The following is a 26,734-nucleotide window of genomic DNA, read 5'->3' on the forward strand; positions in this document are numbered from 1 at the left end:
TGAATAGACATGATGAGAGTGGCTATCCTTGTCTTATGGCTGATCTTAGAGGGAAAGCCTTTTGCCATTGAATAGGATGTTAGCTGTTAGTTTTTCACAGATGTCCTTTATCACATTAGGGCAATTCCCTCCTATTGCTAGTTTGTTCAGTGTTCTATTTTGTTTTCATAATAAAAGGATTTTGGATTTTGTTAAATGATGTTTCTGCATCAGTTGAGATGATCATGTGAAAACTGGATGTTTTAAATAATACAGTGTGGCAAGTCCAGAAATCATCACTCTCCAATGAGAGCTTGTTGTTGCTGTTTATTTGTTTATCAGCTTTTGTGGACTAATTCTATAAAGTCTATTTTCTTTGGCATGTGTGGTCACTGAAGTTTCTGCCTGGTTGCTTAGTGGTCAGCTAATGATTGGACAGCAACCTCCTTAGATGCCTGGAAGCAGTTAAGTCTCCTACTTTTTGCTAAGGGACTCTGTATGTTGGTTCAGGCAAGCCATCAAATGCTCTAGCAGTTTACTCTGCCTTATTCCTCACTTCCTGCTGAAGAGGGCCTCCAGTCACCAGAGGTGAGAGATTGGGGCCTTCTCAGGTATTTCCTGGATATACTCACAGTTCTGCAAATGCACATGAACTTCAAGGTCCCCAGGTGGATGTCAGAGCTTTTCAAAGCTCTCTAATGACATCTCATTCCCCAGTATTCCTTTAAAGTTTTGTTTGTTTGTTTGTGGGGGAGGGAGGTAGTTAGGGGTTATTTTTGGAGGAGGTACTAGGGATTGAACCCAGGACCTTGTGTTTGCTGAGAATGCACTCTACCACTTGAGCTATACCCTCCCCACTCCTTTTAAGTTTTTTGTCCAGTCTTTTGTTTGCCTCAACTGGTGTTTCTGCCTTAGGGAGCTGAGATGTCTAATTTGCTGCTGATTGTTTAGACAAAAACCTAGGAATGGGGTTTCTCACTGTGTGAGCTCTGAATCAGATTAGCTCTGTGAGGAGCTTTTAACAGAGGCTTCCAGATAGATCAAGTAGTGACAGTTCTGTAGGGACAGGGCTTTTGAGGGAGCTCTACACCCACTCTGCCCCCTCTAGTGGCAGCGAGGCCACTGGTTTTCGTAGCTATTGTATTTGTGAGACTGCTGATTCTGGAGACTACTGTTGGGGAGAGGAAGATGGGAAAAAGCAAGTAAAAATGCCACAGAACTCACTGTTCTACTGTAAGATTCAGCCATTTTCTTGAATAAAATCTCCTTAGAGTTTTAAAAGCTTTGGTTAATTTCCAGACTTCTGGAAAAGTTGGTTTTGACAAGTTTTGCCAGTGTTATTGCTTTTATGGAGGAGTGGATTTTCAGAGGTCCTTACTCTCTCATTCTGGAAGTGCTTCTTCAGATTATTTCTGTTTTAAGTATAAAGTTTTAAATAATATGGGTCACCTGTAAGTGAAATGGTCTTTGAGTATACAGTCTGCTGTTAACATGAAGAAATAAAAGTTATTTTTTGTTTACTGTGTGTTTTGCCCTTACAGCAAAGTTTAGGTCCTTATCAACCTGAATGTGAACGTTCACTTCTCAAAAAGCACATTAATTTTGTGGGGTTTGTGCTGACTCGCATCATGCTCCGGGTCATGCTATAACATAAAACAATAAGTCCTCATTTCTAGAGAAGTTAAAATTCTTAGTGACAAAGTTGTTTAATAAAATATAGTTTTCTTATTAATAACACAGCCAAGACTGAGGCTATTTCCTGATAACACTTTTTTCTTTTCTGTTTCCCTTCTCCAAGATGAGGTCCTAAATTCAGAATAATAAAACTATCAATGTGTATTTTACACCAAAATCATCTTGTCATGTCCCAGACAGCTGCTAGAATACATAAAATATTTGCTCCCTCACAGCATGGCACTTACAAGTAAAAGGAGACAAGGAAGGATGTTGAAAATAGTTAAGTATAATTGGTATGCTCCATGTTTTAAAATCCATCTTATCGGTATTATAAGAGTTGCCCTGTTCATTGTGTTCACAATATGGAGAAAGATGTTGCAGTAAAGAGAGAAACTTATCTTTCCTAAATGATTTTCGTACAAGGTAAAGGATTATGACCGTGAATGTTTAGTGACTGTGGACTTTCCTAGATGAGTAAATCACACCCATCTTCACATGCAAGGGTTTGTATGATGACTGTCAACAAATTTATTTCTAAGATGATTTTATTTATTTTTAAATAACCTTTTATTATTGATAGTAATTTTCACGTACATCTTACAAAAGAGACTGTAAGGCCCTCAAGATTTCTAAATACATCCGCTGTCCCTGTCACCCGCAGAATAGAGAGAAAAATAGAATTATCAAAGTTAAGTTTGTTGGGAAGACAAACTCTCCTTGTCTACCTCTCCTTCCTGAGGTTCTAATAATATGTTCTCCTCAAAATAGCCATCAACTGACACTGTGAAATACAGCAGTCCACAGTAGGTTCATGCTCTGTTGTATTACATTCCAATGAAAACTCTTCTCTCTTTTATTCTGATATTAGAAATTAATACATTGACCAGATCTTCTTGTCCTACCACCAAAGGGTTTCTATTCTCTCTTTTTGTTTTCCTAAAGATCCTGCCATAATTGACTGATCAGAAAATTAGACTCATGGATCTGACATCACCATCATAAACTAACACTTGGATGATTCAGCCTATCAAAGCCCTGGGACTTGAGATTTCCAGAAAAATTCTAGCCACAAAGCAGAAAACTTCTATGGAGGGAGATGCTAAGCTACAAGCAGGTAACAAGAAATAATTTTTAAAGAATTAGGGAAGTTGATGAAGGCGATATGATGGTGGTTATTGTGTTGGTATTTTTGGTAATTTGCCTCATGTTCTTTTTTGATTAGTCATATGATGCAGCCCTTTTCCTTTCCCCTGGCTGTGGTCTCAAACCCTCAATTTAGTAGACCATACTTATGCCAACTGAAATAAACACTCTCTAAAAAAATTCTTGGTCAATGGGCCACTCTTCTAAACATTCCTATTGGTATTGTCTGCATCTACACCAAGAACTGACTCCCTCCTTAATTGCCACGTTGTTCCAACCAGTCTCTCAGAGTTCATGGTGGAAAAGAGTTTGGCTCAGATGGTGGATTTTTATGCAGCCAGTTGCTAAATTCCTTAGAATACATCTCCTCATGGGTACATGCCACAGAAATTCAGAACCATATAAAATTCCCTGTGTGCTCCCATTGCAAGGGAGGGTATCCTTTAGGCAATCATTCATTCATTTATTTATTTTGTATTCTTCATTTATTTTAAATATCATAAAATTTACCCATTTAAAGTTTACAGTGATTTTGTGGAGTGGTGCAACCTCACCAGAAATGAATTTTGGAACATTTTTATCCTGCCTCATGCCCGTTTGTAGTTAATCCCTGTTCCCAAATCCAGTCCCAGGCAACCACTAGTCTACTTTCTGTTTCTGTAAATTTGCCTTTTCTGGACCTTTCATACGAAAGAACTTTCACTTAGCATAATGTTTCATTTTGCATAATGTTGCTAAGGTTCATCCATGACATAGCAAGTGTCGATAGTTCACCGTTTTTATTGCTGAATGGGATTCTATTGTGTGGATACAACACATTTTGTTTACCTACCCATCAGTTGATGGACATTTAGGTTATTTTCAGTTTGGAGCTGCTATGAACATTCATGTGCAAGTCTTTATTGTGGATATGTGTTTTCATTTCTCTTGAGTACATGCTTAGAAGTAGAATTGATGGGTTGTGTGACAGTTTTATGTTTGTTGTATGACAGTTTATGTTTTTATGGGCTGTATGACACTTTTTGAGAAACTGCCAGTTTTCCAAATGACGGTACTATTTTACATTTCCATCAGTAGTATATGAGGGTTCCAGTTTCTCTACATCTTTGCAAACATCTGTTAATGACTGTCTTATTTATTGTAGCCATTCTAGTGGGTATGAAGTGGCATCTCATTGTAGTTTTAATTTGCCTTTTCCTAATGACTAATGAATGATGCTGAGTATTTTTCATGTACCTTCTTTGATGAAATATCTGTTCATTTCTTTTGCCCATTATTTGATTAGTTGTTTGTCTTATTAAGTTATAGGTATTCTTTGTATATTATGGATACAAGCCCTTTATCAGATATGTGTTTTACAAATATTTTCTCCTAGCTATTTCCTGTCTTTTAATTTTCTTAATGATGTCTTTTGAAGTGCAAAAGTTTTGAATTTTGATGATGTCCAGTTCATCAGTTTTTTCAGTGATAGACTGTGTTTTTGGTCCAAAATAGAAAGAAATGATTGGTGGAAGCATTAATCAAAGAAATCTTTGCCTAACACAGGGTCTGGAAGATATTTTCCTGTTTTCTTCTAGTTTAAATTGTTCAGCTGTTACATTTAAGTCTGTGTTCCATTTTGAGTTATTTTTGTTTATGAGTTGAGGTCTAAATTCATCTTTTTGCATGTGGATAAGCAGTTGTTGAACATATCATCTTTACCTCAATGAATTGCCCTAGCACCTTTGTCAAAAATCAATTAATTATAAGGATTTATTTTTGGACTCTCAATTCTGTTCCATTAATCTATGTCTGTCCTTTTGCCAGTACTTCTGCTCTTGGAAATCCTAATTTGGAAATTTATTAGTATACCTTCCAGCTAATGACTCCTCAGAACTTGAGGATGACAGCTACGGAGAGTAGGATTTAGATATTTTTATAAATGGTTCAGAAATAGCGAAATAGGCCTTTGATAAGGTATATTGGATTGAAATGGTACTAATCTTAAATTTCACTAACCCTAATCCATCTGTAAACAAGTCATATTTACAAACAGTGTGACTGGTTCTATAGAGGATATGACACATCGAATGGCCTTGTTGGCGAGAGTGCCTAGGAGGGTGACCAGTGAATTACTGCACTTTTCATGTGGTTATAGTTCTTTGCCTAGCTTCAAAGAGTTGGTTCTCCTTCTTGCCAGGATCTAACTGAAAAAATTAAGCTTGTAACAATAACCATGCCAGAAATATAACTGAACAAAATAAGGCCTTTGTAGCAGTCTTGGGTCTGTTGACAAACACCTTGACCGCTCTCTCCTTCCAAGCACATGTTAGAATTGTATTTTCCTGGCCTCTTTGACATTAGTCATGGTCATGACTAGATTTAGCCAATGAAATAAATGATGAGTGGAAGTTTTAAGAGCCTGTGTGGAATTCACCAAGTTCCCTATTCCTGTCTTGTGAAAGTGTATGACCAGATGCAGCCTCTATCAGCCTGGGCCCCTAAGTGACAATCAGAATCCCCCTGACAACCCATATTAAGCACTATAGCTTGAACAAGAAATCAATGTTCATTGTGTTAAGCCACTGAGATATTAGGGGTGTTACTGCAATATAACCTAGCCTATAACAACTCCTACAAATTATGCTTAATGTAGGAACATTGCATAAAAACCTGTCAAATTGTTGTTTTGGGACTTGCTTTAGAGTCTAGGTTCCATGCCTAGCTCTGCCAGACCAGCTCAAGCCCAGCTACTCTGGTCAGGCCTGGAGTCCATTATCCTTTTAAGATACACATATTTATTCATTCTATAAGGGGAGAGTTTGTTCCTAAGAGCAAAATTGCCCGGGGGGGAAATCCCAGCTCTTATGCAAGAAATGGCTTCGACTCTGTTCCTTAATTTATATGCCTGTTTCCACACATGTAAAATGCAGACAACAGTATCTACAGCTTACAGGAGTAATGTAAGGCATCTGGGACAGTGCCCAGCAGATAGAGCTTTGTGGGTATTAGCTGTTAGTGGAGCTGTTAGTGGAGCTCTTGTGGCCCCCTTCACCTCTTCCCAGCCATTCATCCAGAACATGCTGGACACTCCCATTCCCCTCTCTTCTATGGGAGAGCTAAGTACCAAACAGTTAACCCTGGGAGGCTTGGGTCCAATTCAAATAATAAAATCCTAGGCTGGCTCTAGATTAGGGCTGTAGTGAAAAAATAAAATTGAGAGCTGTGAATATGTCCTAGGTTAGATGAATAGTTAAGTTATCTGGCAAGTTCACAGCAAGTATCAGAGCTGGGAACTGACCCAGTCTAACTAGCTTTATCAATGGGTACTGGGAAGCAATAGTCACATTTCTATGAACACGCAGGTAATTTACATGACACTTGGGATGTCCGGTTTATTCAAACTGTAGGAGTCCCCACCATGAAACAGGAACTGACCAGCTGGGAGCTGTGGGGCTGAACAGGGCAGGGATGTCCAGATTATCAGAAAATAAAAGGAGCTCAGCTCAGCAGCCAGAGCAGCATTAGGGCCAGGCCGAGCTGGAGAGGCCAGACCTCATGGAACCCAGCCCCACTCTTGGCCTTAGCAGCATAGAACCTCGCCACCTCCTCATTGGGGTTGCCACTGGCAGGGTCAAACCACATCTGGATGCAGCGACCACTGCCCCGGCTGTAGTTGCTCACTTTGTAGGAGTGACTCCAGATTTCATTGCACAGATCAGCAGGTGTGGGGAAGTAGAAGTCAAAGCGGTGGCAGACAGCATCCGCTGGGCACTGGTTGTACCCTGTGGGGAGGATGGAAGACCTTTAGCCACTGGGTCCAGAACCACCTCTTGCTCCACCTGCCCCACAACCACAAATCTCTATATACCTGTTCCACACCCCCCACCTCCACCTCCAAATCCCTCCCCCTGCCCCGCCCGGGCTCTCACCTGAGCTCCAGTTCCAGCCCTTGTGCCAGTTGCTCTTGCAGGTGTAGGAGGTGCGGCAGTCATTCCACCAGGTCTCACAGTCCTCTTTGCACAGGGGCACATTCAGGATCCGCTCTTTGCGCCAACTCTGGTTCACCTGAGTGGGAGGTGGGGAGGGAGGGCTCCAGTCAGCCAGGGATCTCAGCTTCTCCCTGATGGGGACCAGGGCTGGGGGAGGGGATGGTGCTTCAGAATTCCTGGACCACAGCCTCCCTACAAGTGGCTAGTGGGCCCTGCCCTCTGCTGAGGTTTGTGTTTGTGGGGACAGTGCCCACACCTCCTGGATCCAGGGCCCCAGATTGGGTGAGCATTCGTAGAGACAGGTGTCCTGGATGAAGTGGCGCTTGCAAGAGGGCTCCATCTTGCCACAGTGGTCCCAGTTGAATCTGTACAGGTAGGAAATATCCTTATGGGCTTCCAGGCTGGTGTTGACAGAGCAGCAGGCCTTCTTCCTCCAGGGACTGCACTGGGTGGGGAAGACACAGGGATTAACACCCAGCGCAACCAGAATATGCCCACACGTAACCTCTTCCCTTTTAGTCCTTGATCCCCGACATGAGTCTTCAGGGAAACACTTGCTACTGGGGGACCCTCTTTGGGGAGAGAGGCTCTTCAAGACTGTGGGATCCCAGGAGGAAGCCCTTGCCTGGGAGATGCAGTCATCACAACATTCATTAATTCAAATCTTGATTGAGCTCCTACTTATTCTAACCCAGGCATTTTTCTAGGAACCGGGAACACACAACCATGAAAACTTATCACTGGCTAATTGCTTTGGAAAAAAATAAAGCAGGATAAGAATGGGGAATTGCAGTTTTCTAGAACAGTCCGATTAAGCCTCTTTGAAAAGGTGACAAAGACCTGGGGGTGAGGAAGCAGGTTAAATAAACTGCAACCCCAGAACAGTTCTAATTACAGAAACACTCAATACAGTCTTACTGAATGAATGAAAACCCATTGCCTAGAATTGGTATAAAAGCACAATATTAAGGTATGCACTTTAAAAATATATATAGGCTGAAGAGGGTAAAGTCAAGGCTGCTCAAAATGTCCAAGTAATACCACCACTTGTCAGGCTCAGTGATGCAAAACAAGCACAAACAGGACTGTGATACTATCTGCAGATGAGATTAAAAATAAACATATACACATCGAAATGCATATTCCAAGTGACTTGCCTTTTGGTTTTTTCTTTGCAGTTATGGCATGATACTGACTTTTTAAAAATGTTTAGGTAGGCTCAGGAAATTGAAGGGATTGTGGGAAAGTAATTGTCATAGGAAGGAGACCTCAGGTCCAACAGGGTTGAGAGCCCCAGCATAAACATCTGCCCACAGTCAGCCTCACAGGGAGATACCCTTTTCATGAGCTGTTTGAGGCTGGCAGAAAAGAAGCTGCCATATGCAGTGTGGTTTCTCCTCTCAGATCCCTGGAAGGGTTGGCCCCCATCTGAACTCAGAAATCAAAATCAACCTCCAGGTCGGGTTTCTCCAGGCTCTTCTCTGGACCTGCTTCCTAACTTCAGTAACATGGAAGCCCAGCCACCAAGAAGCTGAGCTCCTGGCATTGTCCTGAGAATACTGGGCACACAGTATGTGTTAGACAGAGTTGCCTTGACCAGTATAAACCAAAGATCTGCTCAGGTAGCCTCCCTGCCTCCACCAAGGAGAGGGTAGACATTTCCCAAGGCAGCTCTTCCCCGCTGCAGACCACCTTTTGGCTCACCTGCTCATGTAGCTTGTCCTCAGGGCCTGGCTTTTCCTTGTGGTGCTTGGCGTTCATGCAGATATTGAGAAGCTCAGTCCTGGGCCAGGCTGCCCATCCGGCAGCCACCCACACCAAAAGAAGCAGCAGCCATGTTATCATGTGGGCCATGCTTGTCCCTGAAGAAAGAGCTGTGGTCAAAAGCAGCAAAGGAATGCAAGAATGCAGAGGTGGGTCCTCAAGGTGTTAATAAAAGCCTTAGGTGGGAGGAGCCTAGGGTAGGTAGTCCCTACACCACAGTCTTCAGGAAGGGTTGGGATCAGATGCCACCTTCTGGGACTTTCCCTGGCTGGGGTCTCTGGCTTCTCTAGGTGGTCATGAGGATCACATGATACACCTAAAGAATGGGGTTTGGGCAAAATGCAGAAATAGCTAGGAGATTGCCATATGTCCACAATCCCTTGTTCAGAATCCTCCGAGGTGGACATTTCAGTTTAAAAGATTTTGTTGACTTGAAAAAAACAAAACCAAACCACACAACATGAGAGCAGTGAGTTGAGTTTGTTCAGTGTCTTATTGAGGACTAGAGCCCAAGAAACAGCTCTGAGAAGCTGTTCCGAAGAGGTTGTGGGGGAGATCAGTATGTATGTGATTTTGGCCAAGGAAGACATGCCATCAAGCACACATCTCAGTAGAAGGTTGCTGCTGGTCACAGGGAACAGATATCTTAGTGGTTTTCGTGCTTTTCTATATACGAGGAGATGTAAGAATTTGGTTTCACAACATTGTTTCCTGAAAATATCTGTCTGAAGGCCTGTTCTGCCAATTTTCCCAGAGCGCAGACTGCCTGATTCCTGATCTCTGCCCTGAGTTTCTTTCAGTGTGTGTTAAAGATCAGCGACTGCAGCAGCTAATGACTTAATCCTTATAGAACCAAGTGGCCAAGGACATTCTTTAGTTGGCAATTTTATACAAGGTAATACAAAATAAGATAATGAAGTTTATAAGCACTCAACAATCAAGCACACAATTTAGGGGGAAAGAGTTACACTGGTGGGATAAAGAAAAACTATAATAACTTCATATTAATTTTCAGGTCAGATTTTGACACCAGATGACTTTGTGCAAAAGTTTACAGCAGTATCTTAGTTTTGGACCTCCAGATACAGACCTGTGTTTAAAAAACAAAACAAAGCCCTGCTTCCAGCCTCCTCATTTGGTCTCCCCCAGACACCCGGTGACCCGGTGGGGGATGTCACAGGGCACAAAGACTTGGGGGTGGGCGTGGGCAGCTGAGCAGCCCACCCCTGGGGCCTTGGGAGGCTCCTGAACCCCTGCTACAGAGCTGGCCTCCCTTTGGCCTTCATAACACCTCAGTCCTCTGACCTCCAATACTGAACTTTGGGAGGTGCCTGTTCTCTCATCCCACTGGTCACCAGGTGCCTGGCTCTCCTAAAATGCTTGGCATTTGTTTCCCACAGCTCCTAAAGCTTTTGTGTCCCCCCCTGCTCACAAAGTTGCCTCGCCTCCACGTTGCCCCCACCTCCTACAGAACTCTATCATCTTGCCTGGGTCTCCTGGATGGGGCCTGAGCTGGGCAGCCTCCAGACTGACTGCCCAGCAGGGCTTTGGGAAACCTGGATTTAAATTCCCACCTAGCTCTCTTCCTCCTTCTCCTCCTCATCCCCTCTCACCCTTCCACAATCCAATATGCTGCCACAGTTTATTCCAATATTTATTCATTTGCTAATTCATTCATCCCAGGACCTAATCATCTCTCCATTGACCCCGTCACTCACTGATCTCCAAGAGCAAATCTGTACCCTTGGAAATGCCAGGTGATTCAGGATTAGACTCCTTTGGGGAAACCAAGTCTAGCAGTATAGAGCACAGGGGTCCAGATACCAGCTCTCACAGTCCCCCTCCTGTTTGACCCTGGGGGAAAATAACAAATTGTCTTAAGGCTTGGTTTCCTCACCCGAGGATTAAATAATATAGGGAGGAAGGCCCCAAAGAATGCTAGCCAGCTGGGCACAGATTGAGGAATCAGTTAGGCATGGGTTGAGGGCGCGCCCCAAGTCACACAGCAGGAGTCACCCAAGTCTGACTCAGGACCCTCAAGTCCAGAGCTCCTTCTGCTGGGTCCCCTGAACCTTCGCTGTGCTGAGGCCCTCAGGGGAGTAACTGACACAGAGTGATGGGGGAGTACTGAGGGGCTGAGAAAGCCTTTTTCCCTTGGTCCTGTTGGATCCCACTCAGTCATCTGGGGAGTTTCTTGCTGTGGCTGCTTTCTAGAGCCAGAGCTCTCTTCCGTTCTGCACCACCTGCATCACCCTGCGAGCCTCTCCCCACCTTCCCAGGCTCAGCTTCAGATCTTGGTCCAGCTGTGACCCCCACCACCAACACCAATCATCACCCTCAACATACACACACACATCCCCTCACCCCCAGCATCCCACACTTGAAGCACTGTGTCCTGGGCTGTGGTTCAAGGATGGACACTAACTTGCAGTTTAGCCTTGGGTAGGTCCTAATCTCCACTTCTGGATCCTCAGCCTCCAGGCCCTGGATCCTCCCAGGTCATATCCTTTAACACTTACTGGGAGTGCCCTTAGGGTGTGTTGCCTCTGACAGAGGCTGGAGAGTGGCATACCTGGGAGAGAAGGTGGCTCTCGGTCTGGCTCAGGCTTCTGCTCTGCTCTCCAGTCCACCTTGCCTCACTCTAGGGGACAGAATGGGTTTAGTGGCCTAGGAGACGGAGCAGTGGGAATGTGGCCCAGGAGGGGAGCTTTGGATAGGGCAAAGGCCACCCAGGAGTTAATTACTGCACTTGGCACAGCCAGGCCTCCATGGGAGGGTGGTGGGCGGGAGGGGGTGGATTATTAGCACAAGCCTAAGGCCGGCCCCCAAGCCCCACTTTCTCTATTTTCTCCCCCAAACTCACGTCTGAGAAAAGTTTGCAGCCTGAGTTGCTGAGATCATTTAACATAATCTGGCCCACTCCGAACACCTATATCCTGTTAACACAGATGAGAAGAATGAGAATCAGGCCAGAGCTCATTGCAGGGCAAGGGCTGGAGCGCAGGCGTCTGAGCTCCCTGGCAGCTGTAGAGTGTGGAGCTCCCATATCCCTAACTTATAGAGCCCCTGACTTCAACCTCATCAGCCGCAGGCATCGCCCACCTCCAGCTGTAAAACTGCAAATGTTCAGATGACCGGAGCCTCGGTTGGTCCCAAGCCCCAGCTCCCTTCCTATCGCCTACTCACTCACCCAGCCACACAAGTATCATTTCTCCTGTGTCCGAGTCTGCTCTAATTTAGGTGCCTCCCACCACTCCTACCCCAGCCAGGAAAAGAAGCCTGCCTTTTTTCACCCTGAGACCAGGCTGTGACCACTGTTGGGGAAGAGAAGAGGCAAGGGGCAAGTTCAGGCAGGAGAGCTTGTTGAGCTTTGATCTGTTGAGGGGCCTGTGTGTGACAACAGAGGAGGGGATCGTAGAGGTGAAAGCCCAGGGGGAGGGTCTGAGTTGTGGGAGCCGCCGACTATGGAAGGCAGCAGCAGTTTGAGGAATATGGTGGGACACTCAGTATTCATGGAAAGACCACAGGTTCTGGGCTGTTGTGGGCACATCGTGGTGGGCTGGTAACTCAGGTTGGTAAAGAATGACCAGAGACCGAGGAGAGTTTAGGAAAGTTTAATAGACACACTGCTATAGGTAACAGCAGGCTACACAGGCAAGAGGTGGCTGTGTGAGCACCCAGGATGGGTCTTTTATTGGGGGGAGGGGGCTGTGCACACAAGGAGTAGGGGCTGCATGATCAATTCCTGCACAGGTACCTGATTGGTTGTAAGATCTGTCAGGGACTTCTCTGAACAATAGGTTTTACAACTTTGATAAGGGCAGGATGTGAGGCCTGTCGCCTAGTATTGTGAGATGGGCCACCTCCTGGGGTGATGAGTTTTGTTAAGGTAAACACATCAAGAGAAGATGTTTTATACGTTGCAGAAATGCAGGTACGCAAAGGGTCTTGCAGTGGGGAGTGGAAGTTAAGGTGTCAGTAGGCTCCAGGCGCACGGAGAGCCCAGGGGTGGGGGTTTACGACTCCAGAGAGTGCCAGCTGGCTCCGCATTCCCCCTGACAGATTGGCAGTTTCAGATCTTTGGAACCTGGGTGAAAGTTTATTTTCTTTTGGAAACACTTCCTGTAGGATATAGACATCACACTGTCCCTATCTATTGTGCCAATCTGTCTGGGGTGTGGGGCCAGCCTGGTGCTCCCCGGGAATCCGACTGCCTAAGGGGCAGACTGAAAGTAACCCCCTTTGACATCCAAGGGCTGCATCACCATCATGTTAGTATGGTAAGGGCCCTGGCATTTCTGGCTGGCGGGGGATGTCTGTTTTTGTTTCTTTGGAGCTTGGACCTCAAAGAGAGACGATCGTTTTTTGTAAGATAAGTGAGACAGGAGGGAAGGGGGCAGGACACAACCATTCAAGGAATGACAGCAATTAACACCAAAATGGTGGAAGATTCAACTCCCACTAGGCTTTGAGGATTCTGATGGCAGGAGGTTTGACTTCTAGTAGAACTTTAGCTTCATTATGTGCTCATTGTAACATATTAGCATGATAAATAACATGCCCACAGGCACCAAGACAGTCCTAAGGCTAGCCACGAAAGGTCAAAGAGTGGGTGGTGGCCCAATTCCTGGGATTCCCAGCCCCTTCCCCAGGGTGGTTGGAATAGTCCTCCCACTTGTAGGCATGTGAAGCTACTGAGCCCATAAAAACTGGCAACACTACTCCTGTCTTCCTGTCTTCGGAGATGGCCCGCACCCTCTCTGGAGTGTGTACCTATTTACTTTAACCTGAGCTCTCAGCCCCCACACCTTGTGGCCTTTCTCTTGCTTTACACTCTATGCAGTGTGTATCTCTCTAAATAAATCTACCTTTACTCAACTGCGGCTCGCTCTTGAATTCTTTCCTGCACAAAGCCAAGGACCCACACTTGGCCACACATGTCCCAGGGACTCACTTGAGACCTGAGACATGGCCCTCCTCACACCCCACAACCATTTTTCCTGCATCATAAGGATACAACATAAAATAAACGTATACCAAGTTAAATAGACAATCCCAACGAAAAGACAGAGAGGAGAAATTTTTTAATGACTGTATAAAAGGACCTTATTCCCTCTGGAATCCAAGAAAAAAGGAAAAATATTAGAGAACCAGCTAGAAACTTGTTTGTTAACCTTTTTGCTGTAAGCATTGACATACCTATCTAATACTTAAGTATAGTACTCAGTACATATAACTGCATGTGTCTCCTTGGGAGGCTGTAAGGATGTGTGAACAAAATATACTGCAAGCCGTACAGTAAACAAAGAAAGCTGAAGCCATCAAGTCATCAGCTGCTGCCACCACCCCCCATGAGCTCAGGGTACAGACAAGCAGGCAGCCTGGCCTCTGCAGCCACCCACAGTGATGTACTCTCAGGGGACTCAGAATGTGAAAGGACAGGATACTGGTCCCAGATAGCTAGGTGCTTGTCAAAGGAATGATTTCAATAAGCCCAGACGTTTGCTCCTTCCCATACATAGAAAAGCGCTAAATTCTGTAACTTGAGATGTCTAGTTTTCTTTAACAGTAATTTTTTAATGTTCCAACTACCTGGTCTTTGTTGTAAAACTCCTATATATCCTGGCTCCTCCCCTACCTCTTTGGAGCAGTCCCTCAGAGTGATCTGAGAGGCTGTCATCCCGGGCTCGAAGGGGTTTGAGTTCTCAGATATGTCCGCCGAATAAGACATAACTCTCAACTTTTAGGCTGTTAAGATGTTAAGAGATGTGGTTTTGTAAGATAGTTTTTCTTAATGGTCAAAGTAGATGTCACTGTTAATGATTTTAGTGCTTTTTCTAGATATAAGGAGATGCAAGAATTTGGGTTCATGTAATCTTTTCTTGGAAACATCTATCTGAAGGCCTTTTTTGCCAGTTTTTCCCAGAATACAGAGTGCCTCATTTTTTATTTCCACCCTGAGCTCCTTCCAGGGTACATTGACAGTCAGTGACTGCAGTGGCTTGTGGCTTAATCCTTATAGAGGCAGATAGTAAGTGCCAATTTTAGTTGGCAGGTCCCCCCATGATCACAAGTTTTGACCATGGCTTGGGAGGCATTTTATGACCATTTTGTCCCGTGGTGATAGGAATGCTCATTCCTGCGTCAGGCAAGGATTTCATTGGTAGGCACTTGATGTGCTATTAGGGGACTAGGCCTTATTAACAGTAACAAAATGTCTCTGGACCACCTGTCTTGCTAGTCTGTTGTGGTCCAGGAAAATATTCCCTCTTCTTGCTTCTTCCCATATCTAGAATTACACTATTATAATTACAACTCTCCTATGGAACTATGTATCTGGTTAACTGCTTTAAATTGTGACTTACTGCTCTAACTGAGCTTGAGTAACTTTAGAAGAAAATTCATATTTATGGCCAGGATTAGAGCAGGTATTAATTGGCCAGGTGAGGGAATCCCACCTAGTAATATTACTAGGGGCCTGAACAGAACTATAATTTCTCTAGAATAAATTTCCTAAAGGCTTACCAATTTGACCCTTAGAGTGAAGAAATCCACCAAGATAATCCAGAAGTACTAGATAGTTGACCATAAACCTAACAATTGGATTAACTTTAACTCTGTATAAGATCATGAAATACGTTTAGATTACTGAGCTTCAGAAAGAAATCTAGAGTGGTTTTTTTTTTTAATAGTTCAATTAAACTCTGTAACAAACCCCAGAGGTAGGCCAGCTTTTTGTTGGCTGTGCCTTGCCCCCTTCCTTATAACCTAAGGGCAAGGAATGTCTGGGAAGTGAAGTCTTAGTAAATATAGACCTCAATTAACAAAACTATAGAGTTTAATGTCCACTAAAACGTCCTTTTCTCTTTAATAGCCCACATTTTATCAAATATAGTCAAATTAAGACTAATTGATTGACAAAACCAAAATTATAACCATAAAAATTTTTTTAAATCATAAAAATTATAACCATTTATCAGTTTAGTAAGTCCCATGTAATTAATCCTTTTCGTTAAGTTTTATGTAATCAGAGTTTTTAATCAGACTTTTATATTTTTACCCAGTTTAGCAGAATGATTTAAAAGTTATCAGAAACCTGTACTTGTCAAATAAGTCTTTGTTTTGAAAAACCCTTTAAAGAGAAAACATTTTTTAAAAGCATCACAGTAAAAACACAACTGTTTATGAATGACATAGGACTTGAAGCATGGTTAAACACCTGGTTACATGGTAGTTAATAAAGAAAGCTCGTTACAATAACCAGAATTATGACTGGGAACATTTATATATACCAGACTTTTAGTAATTATATATGATTTTTCCATACATTTTAACCTAAGAAGATTTATTATATAGTTGACAGTACTTCCTATGTAATTTAACATATCAAATGAACCTAATTAGCTTACTGTTTTCTTTGGAATATTTCAGGGGCCCTCTGAAGCATCCCAAGGTTAGGATGGGTCAAAAGAACTTTACTATAATTTGATACTTGGGGAGTTTGTTAAAAGTCTTTAAATACCTGGTCAGATAAAATTATAGGTCACCATGAAACAATACTTATTTACTAAACCAAAATAACAAAATATTTTAAAGGCAAATACAGAACAGATTACTTAGAAGGCAAAAAAAGAAAACCTTTACAATCTGTTAAATTAAATTAACATTTAAGAAAACTTCCATTTTTTAAATTTTATGTAACTTTAACCCTTGAAAGCCATAATTTCTAGTGAAAACTAGGTAATTATGAATTGTCCTACATTAGCATTTTAAAGATGAGCAAAAATAAATACCAATAATTTAAAAAACCATGTGCTTTTTTTATAGAGAACGTTTCAGGGTGGCACCAAACATATGCATTAATAGTTGTAAGTATCTTTTGTTTCTCTATAAGGGAAGCCAACGTTTAGTAGTTCGTGTTTTAGTATCTTATCTCATTTGTATTTAATTTAATTATAATTTTATTATGCCAAGTTATTTTTTGTTGAAAAATTTGTAACAGATAATACAAGATCTTATTTGACTTTTATTAAGCCTAGGTACAACAGAAGTATGCTTAACACTGATGACTTTCAAGACATATAGATATTAATTAAATTAGCAAACTTTTTTTAACTTTAATACCAGGTATTAATTTAATACTGAGTATTTCCGAGTTCATGTGAACCTGAACGTTACTTTGTTTAGCTTTTTAGAAATACTTAGTTTGGAAGCGCTTAGTTTTAAATCAATTAAACAGAGCTCTTTGATAAATTTAATTTTGATAACAATTTTAAAGGTAGAGACATCACATATGGATAATGTGTATGAATATACATACACTCAGATAGACCGAGATCTCCTAGTTTTCCTGCTTGAGTTTAAAGGGCTTTTTACCACTTTTTTCTTTGGTTTGAGGTTTTGCTGATTAACTCAAGGCTGAAGTCTCAGGCATAGCGGACTGTATTTGCATTTAAAGGCCCAGTTAGAATTTGTCACGGGGGCTCCATGCAGGAACAGAATCAGAATTTCCCACTTCCCAAGACAGAATGACAATCACAAGTCATGAGACAGAACACAAAGTATAAAATACACACATGCACGTCAGTCACAGACTGATCAGTACAAACCCTGAATTTTGAGAGCCATAAAGGCAGAGTTTCATTAGATGGTCTAGCCTTCTGATCTGGGAGTTGGTATTGTGGCCACGTGGTGTTAAAGAAAAAGACAAACTGCTTTTTTTTTTTTTTTTAATGACTGGAAATTGAATTTACGCCAGTTTTTAAACAATACAACCCAGGGGTGAGTCCCGGGGAATAGGGGAGCGAAATAAGGGGATAAAGAGAGGAAGAAAGCGCCCGTTTGGGGCGATTATATACCACCCCCGAAGGGGCAAAAAACCCACCAAGGGAAACACGGCTTGCAAGGGAGCAATCGGAAAACGGCCACAAGGGGCAGTCAGACTCTACTCCGGGGGTTGTCGTCCCCTCAACCCCGCACCCCCGAAGGAGAATGACCAAATTTCCAGCATTCCCTGACTCAGGGCGTCCCCTGAGAAAGGGAAGCTGTCTCAGCAAAAAGGTTACTAACGACGCAATGGCTGTACCGGCGCAATGGATGTACCCGCGCAAGGGCTGAAAAGGCGGCACAGGGGGCCGAAAAATAAAGAAGGGGGTCTTTAAGGAACTCACCCGCCAAAGATTTGTATGTGGCGCGGCGATCGGAGGCTCAGTCCGGGAGGCTCAGTCCTGGTCACAGAGGCAGTGTGGGAGGGAGGGGCGGGGGAAGAGCACCTGGCAGGCTTAGAGACTGAGGCCACAGTGAGCGAGAAAAGGAGAGTGTGTACCGGGTAGGAGTGTACTGCTTGTGGGTAGGGCTTTTCAACGCTTTTACCCGCTGAACCCATCTGATTCTATTATTCGTCTGGGGCCAACCAGGAAACAGGGACCTGTGTGTCTCAAGGCAGGGGATTATCAGTCCTTATGTGGGCCTTCCCTGACGAGATGCAAAATTCCCTCTGACTCGGGGACGGGATATGTGGTAGAGGTATTAGAAAAGAAAAGGCACTTTTCCCATGTGCATCCACCAGATAGCCAAGGGTCATTCTCCTCTGTCAGAGTTTCAGAGCCCACTGGGAGTAGCTCAGCCAGGGTTCCTCAATCCTCGGCAAGACTGGGGAATTCCTGAATGCTAGGGAGCAGCAGGAAAGTATGACAAGGAAAAGAATGCAGAGTTGAAAGAGGGAAGCCACGTATGGGCCACCAAATGTTGTGGGCACACAACATGGTGACAGTGACACGTGTGTTGGTAAAGAATTACCAGAGACCAATAAAAGTTCAAGAAAGTTTAATAGGTATGCTGCTATAGGCAACAGCAGGTCACACAGGCAAGAGCACCGGGGGTGGGCATGCAGGGTCTTTTATTGGGGGAGGGTGCTGTGCACACAAGGAGTAGGGGCTGTGTGATCAGTTCATGCACAGGTACCTGATTGGCTGTAAGATCTATCAGGGACTTCTCTGAACAATAGGTTAAACAATAGGTTTTATGACTTTTATAAGGGCAGGATGTGAGGCCTATCCACCTAGGGTATTGTGGGGCTGTCTCCTGGGGTGATGAGTTTTGTTAGAGTAAACACATCAAGATATTTTATATCTTGCAGAAATGCAGGTATGCAAAGGGTCCTGCAGTGGGAAGTCAGGGTTAAGTTGTCAGTAGGCTCCAAGCACATAGAGAGCCCAGGTGTGGGGGTTTATGACTCCAGAGAGTGCCAGCAAGCTCCACAAGGGCCCATGGAGCAGGAGAGTGACCAGGAACCAGAGGAGGCAGCTAGATCACTGGGGGAGAATCAGCCAAGAAGGAACACTCTAAAGGGCCTACAAAGGAATTGACTTCCAGGAGACCCCCAGCTCCTGCCCTATTTCCCTCTCCCTCAAAGTGAGCCTTACCTGAATCCTGTAACGATCTGGGCAGGTTAAGCCCTCTGAAGACCTGAGCAGGTGGAGGGCTGCTGCAACCCCCAGACCTCCCTCCTGGCTTTACAAGACCAGCTCAGCCTTCTCCTGATTGGAGAAGAATGACCAGGTGTCTAGGAATGCCCAAGAGCATTCCTCTAGATGTTCCTCAAGATGGAACTTGCCCCTGCCCCTATCCTCCATTCTTGCGTCAGGGGCTGATCATAAACTGGACTTCTTAGCCTCTTCCTCTCACTGCAGGAGTGGTATTGGCCCCTGAGTCAAGCCCCTGGGACCTCAGGGCTTCAGAAGAAGTGATCAGCAAGGAAATTAGAGGTGGAATTCTGATCGATGAGTAGTGCCTGCCCTTGGTGAGCCTCATGCCAGGCTCTGAATCTGAGGCTTTGGTGCTCAGACTGTCTAGCCAGTAGAGTCAAGCATTCACCATGGAGCTGATCTGAGAGTATCTGCCGGGACTGCAAGCTTAATACCAGTCAGGTTAGCCATTGGCATCCTTGTGAACCACAATCTGAAATCTGCCCTGTGACCAAAGGTAACAGGAAGGTCTTTGGCCCTGCATGGGTCGGGACTCTGGGCTGCAGGGAGTGGGGGTGAGAGAAACTGGGGCTTTTCCTGAGTGCCAACCCATGGTATATGCAATTGCTTATCACTCATCCTCACATTGCCATTCCTAGGCAGCGAAGAGGAACTAGGATTCAGAGCTGAGTCTGATTTCAAGCCTGTCTTATTTCACAAAGAAAAGAGAGCACTGTTAGGGAGCCTCGGTCATCAGTCTAAGCAGTGTTCCTTCTCTGGCCTCATTTCCGGCCCTTGCCCTCTTAACTTCTATCTTAGCCACTAGAAGCTCTGCGTACACTTCTGTTACCTCCAAGCCTTTGCACTTACTGAACCCTCTCCATAGAATGCCGTTCCTCCCACCTAGTCTGCTTGGCATCCATTATGCTCTGGAAGCCTTCCCAAAACTTATAGGCTTTCACAGAACTATGCTGTGCTTCCCTGTAGCAAACCCTGAGCTCACTGTTCTAAGAATTATTAGTTCTCAGGTCTGTGTGCCCTCACGGGACAGCGCGGGGTACTCAGTTTCCTTCCAGTTGGTCTATACCAGCAGATTGGGTGCTCAGAAGGCATCTGTTGACTGACAGAATGGTGCATGGATTCCTTAACTTCCTGAGCACCTCCTCTGTGCCAGGCACTGACCCAGGCCCAGGGGATCTGGCACAAAACAACATAGACATGGCCCCTGCTTTCAGGTGTGTGTGTTTTGTTAGGGAAAAGCTAGACAGTAAATACAGTAGTTAAGTATCTGTACAGGAGGACTAGAGGGATATGATAAGAAAGTGCCTGGGTGATTTCTTTTGGTTGGGTGGTCAGGAGTCATTTTAGCAGGGAATTAATTGTAGGTTGAAATCTAAGTGGCTAAAAGGAGTCAGCCTTCAGAATATAAAAGAACATTCCAGGAACACAGAGAGGGAATTGTTGGTATAAAAGCCCAAAGTGAAAAGTGTGAATGGAGCTCATATATGAGGGTGGGAAGGGGGTATTATTTGACATAATATCTAAGTGGCAGAGGGGGGTTCCCTGCCACTGAAGAAGCTTGGTTTTTCCAGCAGATACCATGGAAAAACATTAAAGGGTTGATGAGGGACTGTCACATAATAAGACATTTTGGTGTTTGTTTTTCCTTTTCAAAAAATGTCCATCAGATAGTGAAACTCCAAGCTGAAAGTTTGATGGTGAATAGGATATCTGCAGTTCTCAAAGTATCTCCCTACAGCATGCTTATTCATTACAAAGGGGTGGGGGGAAGTGATGGAGAAACATGGCAGACCCAATCTCAACCAAAAGGTAAGTTAAATCATCAGGAATGGGCAAACCCAGCACCAGGTACCCCTCATCATGATGCACCAAGAGGACAACATATTGCTTTGGGGCTATTCCTGTCAAAAATGCAGAATCTCGGGGAGGAAGTTATAGTTCAGTGGTAGAGCATGTGCTTAGCATGCATATGGTCCTGGGTTTAATCCTCAATGCCTCCATTAAAATAAATAAATAAAAGCCTAATTACCTTCCCCCCAAAGTTAAAAAATAATTTAAATGCAGAATCGCAATCTGATGAGGAAACAGATAAACCGAAAATGAGAGTTGTTCTACAAAATAACTGGCCTGTGCTCTTCAAAAATGTTGAGGCCATAAAAGAACCCTCTTTCCTTAAATATCTATCAGTAGGTGACTGAATTAAATGTACATAGAATGGAATATTGCCCAACAACGAAGAAAGAATGAACTAGGTCTCGGTAGTTCAATATGGAAAGATCACGGAAACTGTGTTCTCATGAAAAGAAACATGGCAAGTGAAAACTACACCGAGATGCTGTCCTCTTTCCCACCTATCAGTTTAGCAGAAAATCAGCTTAGCAGAAAATCAAAAGTATGACCATGCTATGTTGACCAGACGATGGGGAAACAGGCACTCAGACATTTCTGGTGGGGGCCACATTGATACACCCCCTATAAACTTGTAACTATCAAAATGATAAATCCATATACTCCTTAACCCAGCAATGCCTCTTCTGGAATTCAATGCCATAGCATTCTACTACGTACAAGATTATTCACTGCAGAATCATTTGTCACTTTAAAAAATGGAGACAATACAAATGTTCCCCGCTAGGATCCTCTCACCAATATCTCCATCCTAGCCCACGTCTAGTAAGGGAAGGAAAGAGAAAGACACTTTCTTTGCCTTCAGGAGCCTAGTAACTCATCTGCCAATCTCTCCCCAGCTTCTCTCTACCAATCCGCTTGTCCCCTTGTGGTATAGGCAGGGGCATGAGGAAAAAGGCTGGTGCAGAAGCAAGAGCCCCAGGCTAAAGGATCAACTTCCATTCCCTACTTGCTGGTGAACTTCAAGCTGGTCCCAGTCCCTCTTTGGGCCTCTCAGTAGCAGTGATTATGCAATAAGGCAGGTCCCCCCTCCAACCTACTCATCCCCAAATTATTTATAAGACACAGGACACACATGGATCTGTCTATTAGTATAGGCTGTTACAGGATCCCCATAGGATCAGGAACCAATGATCAGGATATTATGAGTCCTCCTCATCTGAAAGAGTTGAGCCAAGCTGAGCTGAGGTCACCCAGGTTGGGTGCAGGCAAGGAAGGTGTCCAGGTATCAGCAATGGGAACATCTCAGCTACGGAGCCAGAGTTGCAGCATTTGAGTCAGATCGAGCAGGAAAGACCCAATCCCCTGGGGTGGAGGCACATCATTCTTGGTCTCAGCAGCATAGAATCTTGCCACCTCCTCGTTGGGGTTGCCCTGGTTGGAGTCGAACCACATCTGGATGCAGCGGCCACTGCCCCGGCCATAGTTGCTCACTTTGAAGGAGTGACTCCAGATTTCATTGCACAGATCAGCAGGTGTGGGGAAGTAGAAGTCAAAGCGGTGGCAGGCTGCTTTCACAGGGCACTGGTTATACCCTGAGGGGAGGATGGAAGACCTTTAGCCACTGGGTCCAGAACCACCTCTTGCTCCACCAGCCCCACAACCCCAAATCTCTATATACCTGTTCCACACCCCCCACCTCCACCTCCAAATCCCTCCCCCTGCCCCGCCCGGGCTCTCACCTGAGGTCCAGTTCCAGCCCTTGTGCCAGTTGCTCTTGCAGGTGTAGGAGGTGCGGCAGTCATTCCACCAGCTCTCACAGTCCTCTTTGCACAGGGGCACATTCAGGATCCGCTCTTTGCGCCAACTCTGGTTCACCTGAGTGGGAGGTGGGGAGGGAGGGCTCCAGTCAGCCAGGGATCTCAGCTTCTCCCTGATGGGGACCAGGGCTGGGGGAGGGGATGGTGCTTCAGAATTCCTGGACCACAGCCTCCCTACAAGTGGCTAGTGGGCCCTGCCCTCTGCTGAGGTTTGTGTTTGTGGGGACAGTGCCCATACCTCCTGGATCCAGGGCCCCAGATTGGGTGAGCATTCGTAGAGACAGGTGTCCTGGATGAAGTGGCGCTTGCAAGAGGGCTCCATCTTGCCACAGTGGTCCCAGTTGAATCTGTACAGGTAGGAAATATCCTTATGGGCTTCCAGGCTGGTGTTGACAGAACAGCAGGAGTTCTTCCTCCAGGGACTGCACTGGATGGGGAAGACACAAGACTAAATCCTTCCCCAAATATGGCCGTCTCCTCTATATTTTGGCTCCTCTGCCTCAGGTGGGTTGTCCAGAGGAACACTCGCCAGGGAGGGTACCTCTAAGTGTGACCCTTGAGGAGCCCTCATTTTGGGATGGAGACAATAATTGTATTGACTTTTAACAGAGAGTAACACAGGGGATATGGGAGACCTGGGGAACCATCATTTGGGGGAGCAATTATTATTTGTACAGCTCTAAACAGTTTACAAATATATTTCACATTATCTGGCTTATTATATTCCTCATTTTGCCTTGAGCCAATATTTACTGAGTGCAGGCACTGTACTAGGGGCTGAGAGTACTGTAGAGAACAAAACAGATCAAATCTCTGCCTTCCTTGAGCTTATGGTTTTTGTTAGGGTTGAGGGGAAGACAGAGAATGTTTTCAGCACAGAAAACAGCAGATGCCAAATCCCTGAGGCTTTTCCACTTTAGCCTCTTAACAATTCAGTCAAAAGATCATTACTCCAATTTTTACAGGGTTGAAGTAAGTTGCACCAGTAGGGGAGGATATAGCTCAGTGGTAGAGAATGTGCTTAGTATGCACAAGGTCTTGGGTTCAATCCCCAGTACCTCCATTAGTAAATAAATACATATATACTTTTAATTGTAGTATAGTCAGTTTACAATGTTGTGCCAGTTTCTGGTATACAACATAATAGTTTAGTCATACATATACATATATTCGTTTTCATATTCTTTTTCATTACAGGTTACTACAAAATACTGAATATAGTCCCCTGTGCTATACAGTAGAAACTTGTTTATCTATTTTATATACAGAGTTAGTATCTTAAATCTATCTATCTATCTATCTATCTATCTATCTATCTATCTATCTTATTACCTCCCCCTACCAAGGTAGGAAAAAAAGAACAAAGTAAGCTGCACCCCTTGTAAATGGTAAGATTAAGGTTGTGACTCAGGACAGGGAGAAGAGGAGCCTGGTTCCGGGTTGGTGTGGGGGCAGAGGTGAAGGGGGCTAGTATGGCTCTCTCAGGGTCTGGAACCCCAGGCATGGGGACTTCAGGTAGGTCTTGAAATCAGCAGGGCACAGAGGGGCAGTGACCTGCACATGGGCCTGAACACGGATCTGACTGAAAGTGGGAGACAATCTTAGAGAGGTACATTCAAGACAGGTGAGACTTCAGAAGTGGTGGTGCTTTCTCTTTGTTTATTTATTTAATTAACTATTTTTTTAAATATATAAATTTTTTGATTTAAGTATAGTCAGTTTACAATGTGTCAACTTCTAATATATAGCACAATACTTCAGTCATATAGGAACATACATGTATTCGTTTCCATATTCTTTTTCACCATATGTTACTACAAGATATTGAATATAGTTCCCTGTGCTAGACAATATAAAATTGTTGTTTATCTATTTTATATATATTAGTATCTGCAAATCTCAAACTACCAATTTATCCCTTCCCCCATGCTTTCCCCCACTGGGAGCCATAAGTTTGTTTTCTGTGACTGTGAATCTGTTTCTGTTTTGTAGATAAGTTGGTTTGTCTTTTTTTTTTTTTTTGGATTCCACATATAAGTGATATCATATGGTATTTTTCCTTCTCTTTCTGGCTTACTTTACTTAGAATGACATTCTCCAGGTGTGCTTTTGAGCTCCTGGGCTGGCACATAATGAAGGATGGGAAAGGGACCATCACACTCTTCTGGTGCCTGCTGACAACCGGTCTCTAGTTCCCACATGTACCTGTGCCCTCTCAGGCCTATATCCTCATTTGTATAAGTAGAGACCACCACCCACCTATCAAGTAGGCGCTTTGGGTATATTTACCTATAAGGTGTGAGGAAAACACTTGGCCCATAGTGAGTGCTAGATAAATAGTCCCCCCTTTATTCTAGTGGCTCTTGAGAGAAGTCCACCAGGATCACCTCAGCCACCTTCCTGCCTCCATCACCCCTCACAGCTGATCTACCCCCCTCCCTAACTTCTTCCCTTTTTGAGGCAGCCCTGTCCCCCACTCCATTCTCACCTGGCCATATAGCTCCTCCTCCGGACCTGGCTTTGGCTTGTGGTGCTTGGCGTTCATGCAGACGTTGAGCAGGTCCTTCCTGGCCTGGGGTGTCTTTGGCGGGGCACCCCATGCAGCAGCCACCAAAGCCAGAAGCAGCAACTGTGTTATCTGCCCGGCCATTTCTATCCACGCCTATCAGAAAGCCACCATAAGACTTGGCTAGATTTCCTGTCTCCCTCCCAAGCCCAGATCTTCTGCCCTCGCCACCCAGTTTACCCCACAGCACAGCTGAGCCAAGCAATGAGGGGCCTGGAGAGGTCTGGGCAGAAGGCAGGAATCTGTCTCCTACCGAGAACACTTTAACACTAGCTTGCGCTCTGACATGAAGGTAGTCACCACACCTCCCTGGACCTCCCCTTCCGGGTTTTGCCAGCCAGTGTTTCACCACTAATCAGAGGGTCCTGCATAAGAGGAACCACAGGGCATGATCTGCTGATGCGGTTGGGGAGGGAGGGGGCGCACCAGCCAACCTCTGCTTCCACTTCCTCAGCCCATCCCCACTAGCCCAGAGCAGCCTAGGTTTAGACGCCCAGAGATTGCCAGTGGGGCAGATAGGGAAGCTGACCCTGGGGCCAGGTGAAGGCCACTGAGCCATTCAGTTCTTGCTCATGGCCCTGGACCTCTTGTCAGGGGAGCTGGGAGTAGGGAGTGGGCAATATGGAAAGCTAGTGAGAGTGCTGACCCAGAGAGCCAGACCCCAAGTCCTAACACCTCAACAATCCTCCCCAAACCCCACAGAAGGGTCTTGGGAATTTCCCTGGGCAGAGTCAGGGGAAGGCCAACAGGTAAGGGGACTGTGGAGGAGTAACTGAGCCAGAGCAGTGAGTGGTAGGGGCACCAGAGGAGAAGTCAGCAGAGAAACCAGCCTCCCAGGAGACCAGGGGAGCCCCCACCTTGCCTCTCTGTCCTGCCCTTAGCTCTGTCCTCAGCCCAAGGGATGGTAGAGTGTCTCCCTACCTCCCTACACTCTTTTATAAGTCCATCCTAACTGCCTGATCAGCAGTTAGTTAGTTAGTTCCTCTGTCAAGGAAGGCGGAAGCTTTGTCTAGAAAACAGTTCATTTGTCTTTCATTTAGGGGCCAGTTAAATAAATTATGGTACATACACCCAATGAGATTTAACCTGGTGAAAAGAATGAGAAAGCTCTTGGTGTATGAATATGTAAAAGTCTCCGAATATATTGTTAAGTGGAAGAAGAAAGATGTACACACTTATGGTCAATTAATCTACAACAAAGGAGGCAAAAGTAAACAATGGAGAAATAATTGGTACTGGGAAAACTGGACAGTTACCTGTAAAAGAATGAACTTAGAACATTCTCTAACACCATACACAAAAAATATAGTCAAATGGATTAAAGATCTAAATGTAAGACCAGAAACCATAAAACTCCTAAAAGAAAATATAGGCAAAACACTCTTTGACATGAATTGCAGCAATGTTTTTTTGGATCTGTCTTCTAAAGCAAAAGAAATAAAAGCAAAAATAAACAAATGGGACCTAATTAAACTTAAA

At 44.5% G+C, this 26,734-nt stretch overlaps 3 protein-coding genes across 10 annotated transcripts in view; 1 reads left to right on the forward strand and 2 right to left on the reverse strand.

Annotated features, from left to right (window-relative positions):
• ANAPC15 (anaphase promoting complex subunit 15) overlaps positions 1-26,734 on the forward strand; it is a 72,186-nt gene that overhangs the window by 9,386 nt on the left and 36,066 nt on the right. For 2 of the 4 annotated variants that reach the window (XM_072969324.1, XM_072969323.1), the window contains exon 2: positions 2,599-2,770. In XM_072969324.1, the coding sequence (XP_072825425.1) occupies positions 2,671-2,770 (100 nt within the window). In that variant the 5' untranslated portion in view covers positions 2,599-2,670. Of the gene's footprint in view, positions 1-2,598; positions 2,771-26,734 lie in introns of those variants that run through there. The other 2 variants (XM_072969328.1, XM_072969325.1) reach the window with 2 other exon arrangements.
• LOC140685394 (folate receptor alpha-like) lies at positions 6,145-19,069 on the reverse strand. 2 transcript variants are annotated; one of them, XM_072969313.1, is made up of 5 exons: positions 18,959-19,069; positions 8,475-8,632; positions 7,027-7,215; positions 6,711-6,846; positions 6,145-6,563 (listed from the first exon to the last, which is right to left on the reverse strand). In XM_072969313.1, the coding sequence occupies exons 2-5, from the start codon at positions 8,622-8,624 to the stop codon at positions 6,280-6,282; spliced, it is 759 nt and encodes a 252-aa protein (XP_072825414.1). In that variant the 5' UTR covers positions 8,625-8,632; positions 18,959-19,069; the 3' UTR covers positions 6,145-6,279. The 2 variants fall into 2 exon arrangements, with proteins under 2 accessions (XP_072825414.1, XP_072825413.1); XM_072969312.1 differs by lacking the exon at positions 18,959-19,069 and adding an exon at positions 17,705-17,844.
• LOC102539732 (folate receptor alpha-like) lies at positions 22,002-26,160 on the reverse strand. 4 transcript variants are annotated; one of them, XM_072969308.1, is made up of 5 exons: positions 26,113-26,160; positions 25,178-25,351; positions 22,928-23,116; positions 22,612-22,747; positions 22,002-22,464 (listed from the first exon to the last, which is right to left on the reverse strand). In XM_072969308.1, exons 2-5 carry the CDS (start codon positions 25,337-25,339, stop codon positions 22,175-22,177), a joined length of 777 nt encoding a protein of 258 aa, XP_072825409.1. In that variant the 5' UTR covers positions 25,340-25,351; positions 26,113-26,160; the 3' UTR covers positions 22,002-22,174. The 4 variants fall into 4 exon arrangements, with proteins under 4 accessions (XP_072825409.1, XP_072825411.1, XP_072825412.1 ...); XM_072969310.1 differs by having other exon boundaries at positions 26,118-26,155; XM_072969311.1 differs by lacking the exon at positions 26,113-26,160 and adding an exon at positions 25,436-25,583.

Source organism: Vicugna pacos, chromosome 10, assembly GCF_048564905.1.
Source record: "Vicugna pacos chromosome 10, VicPac4, whole genome shotgun sequence".
NCBI classification, from domain to species: domain Eukaryota; kingdom Metazoa; phylum Chordata; class Mammalia; order Artiodactyla; family Camelidae; genus Vicugna; species Vicugna pacos.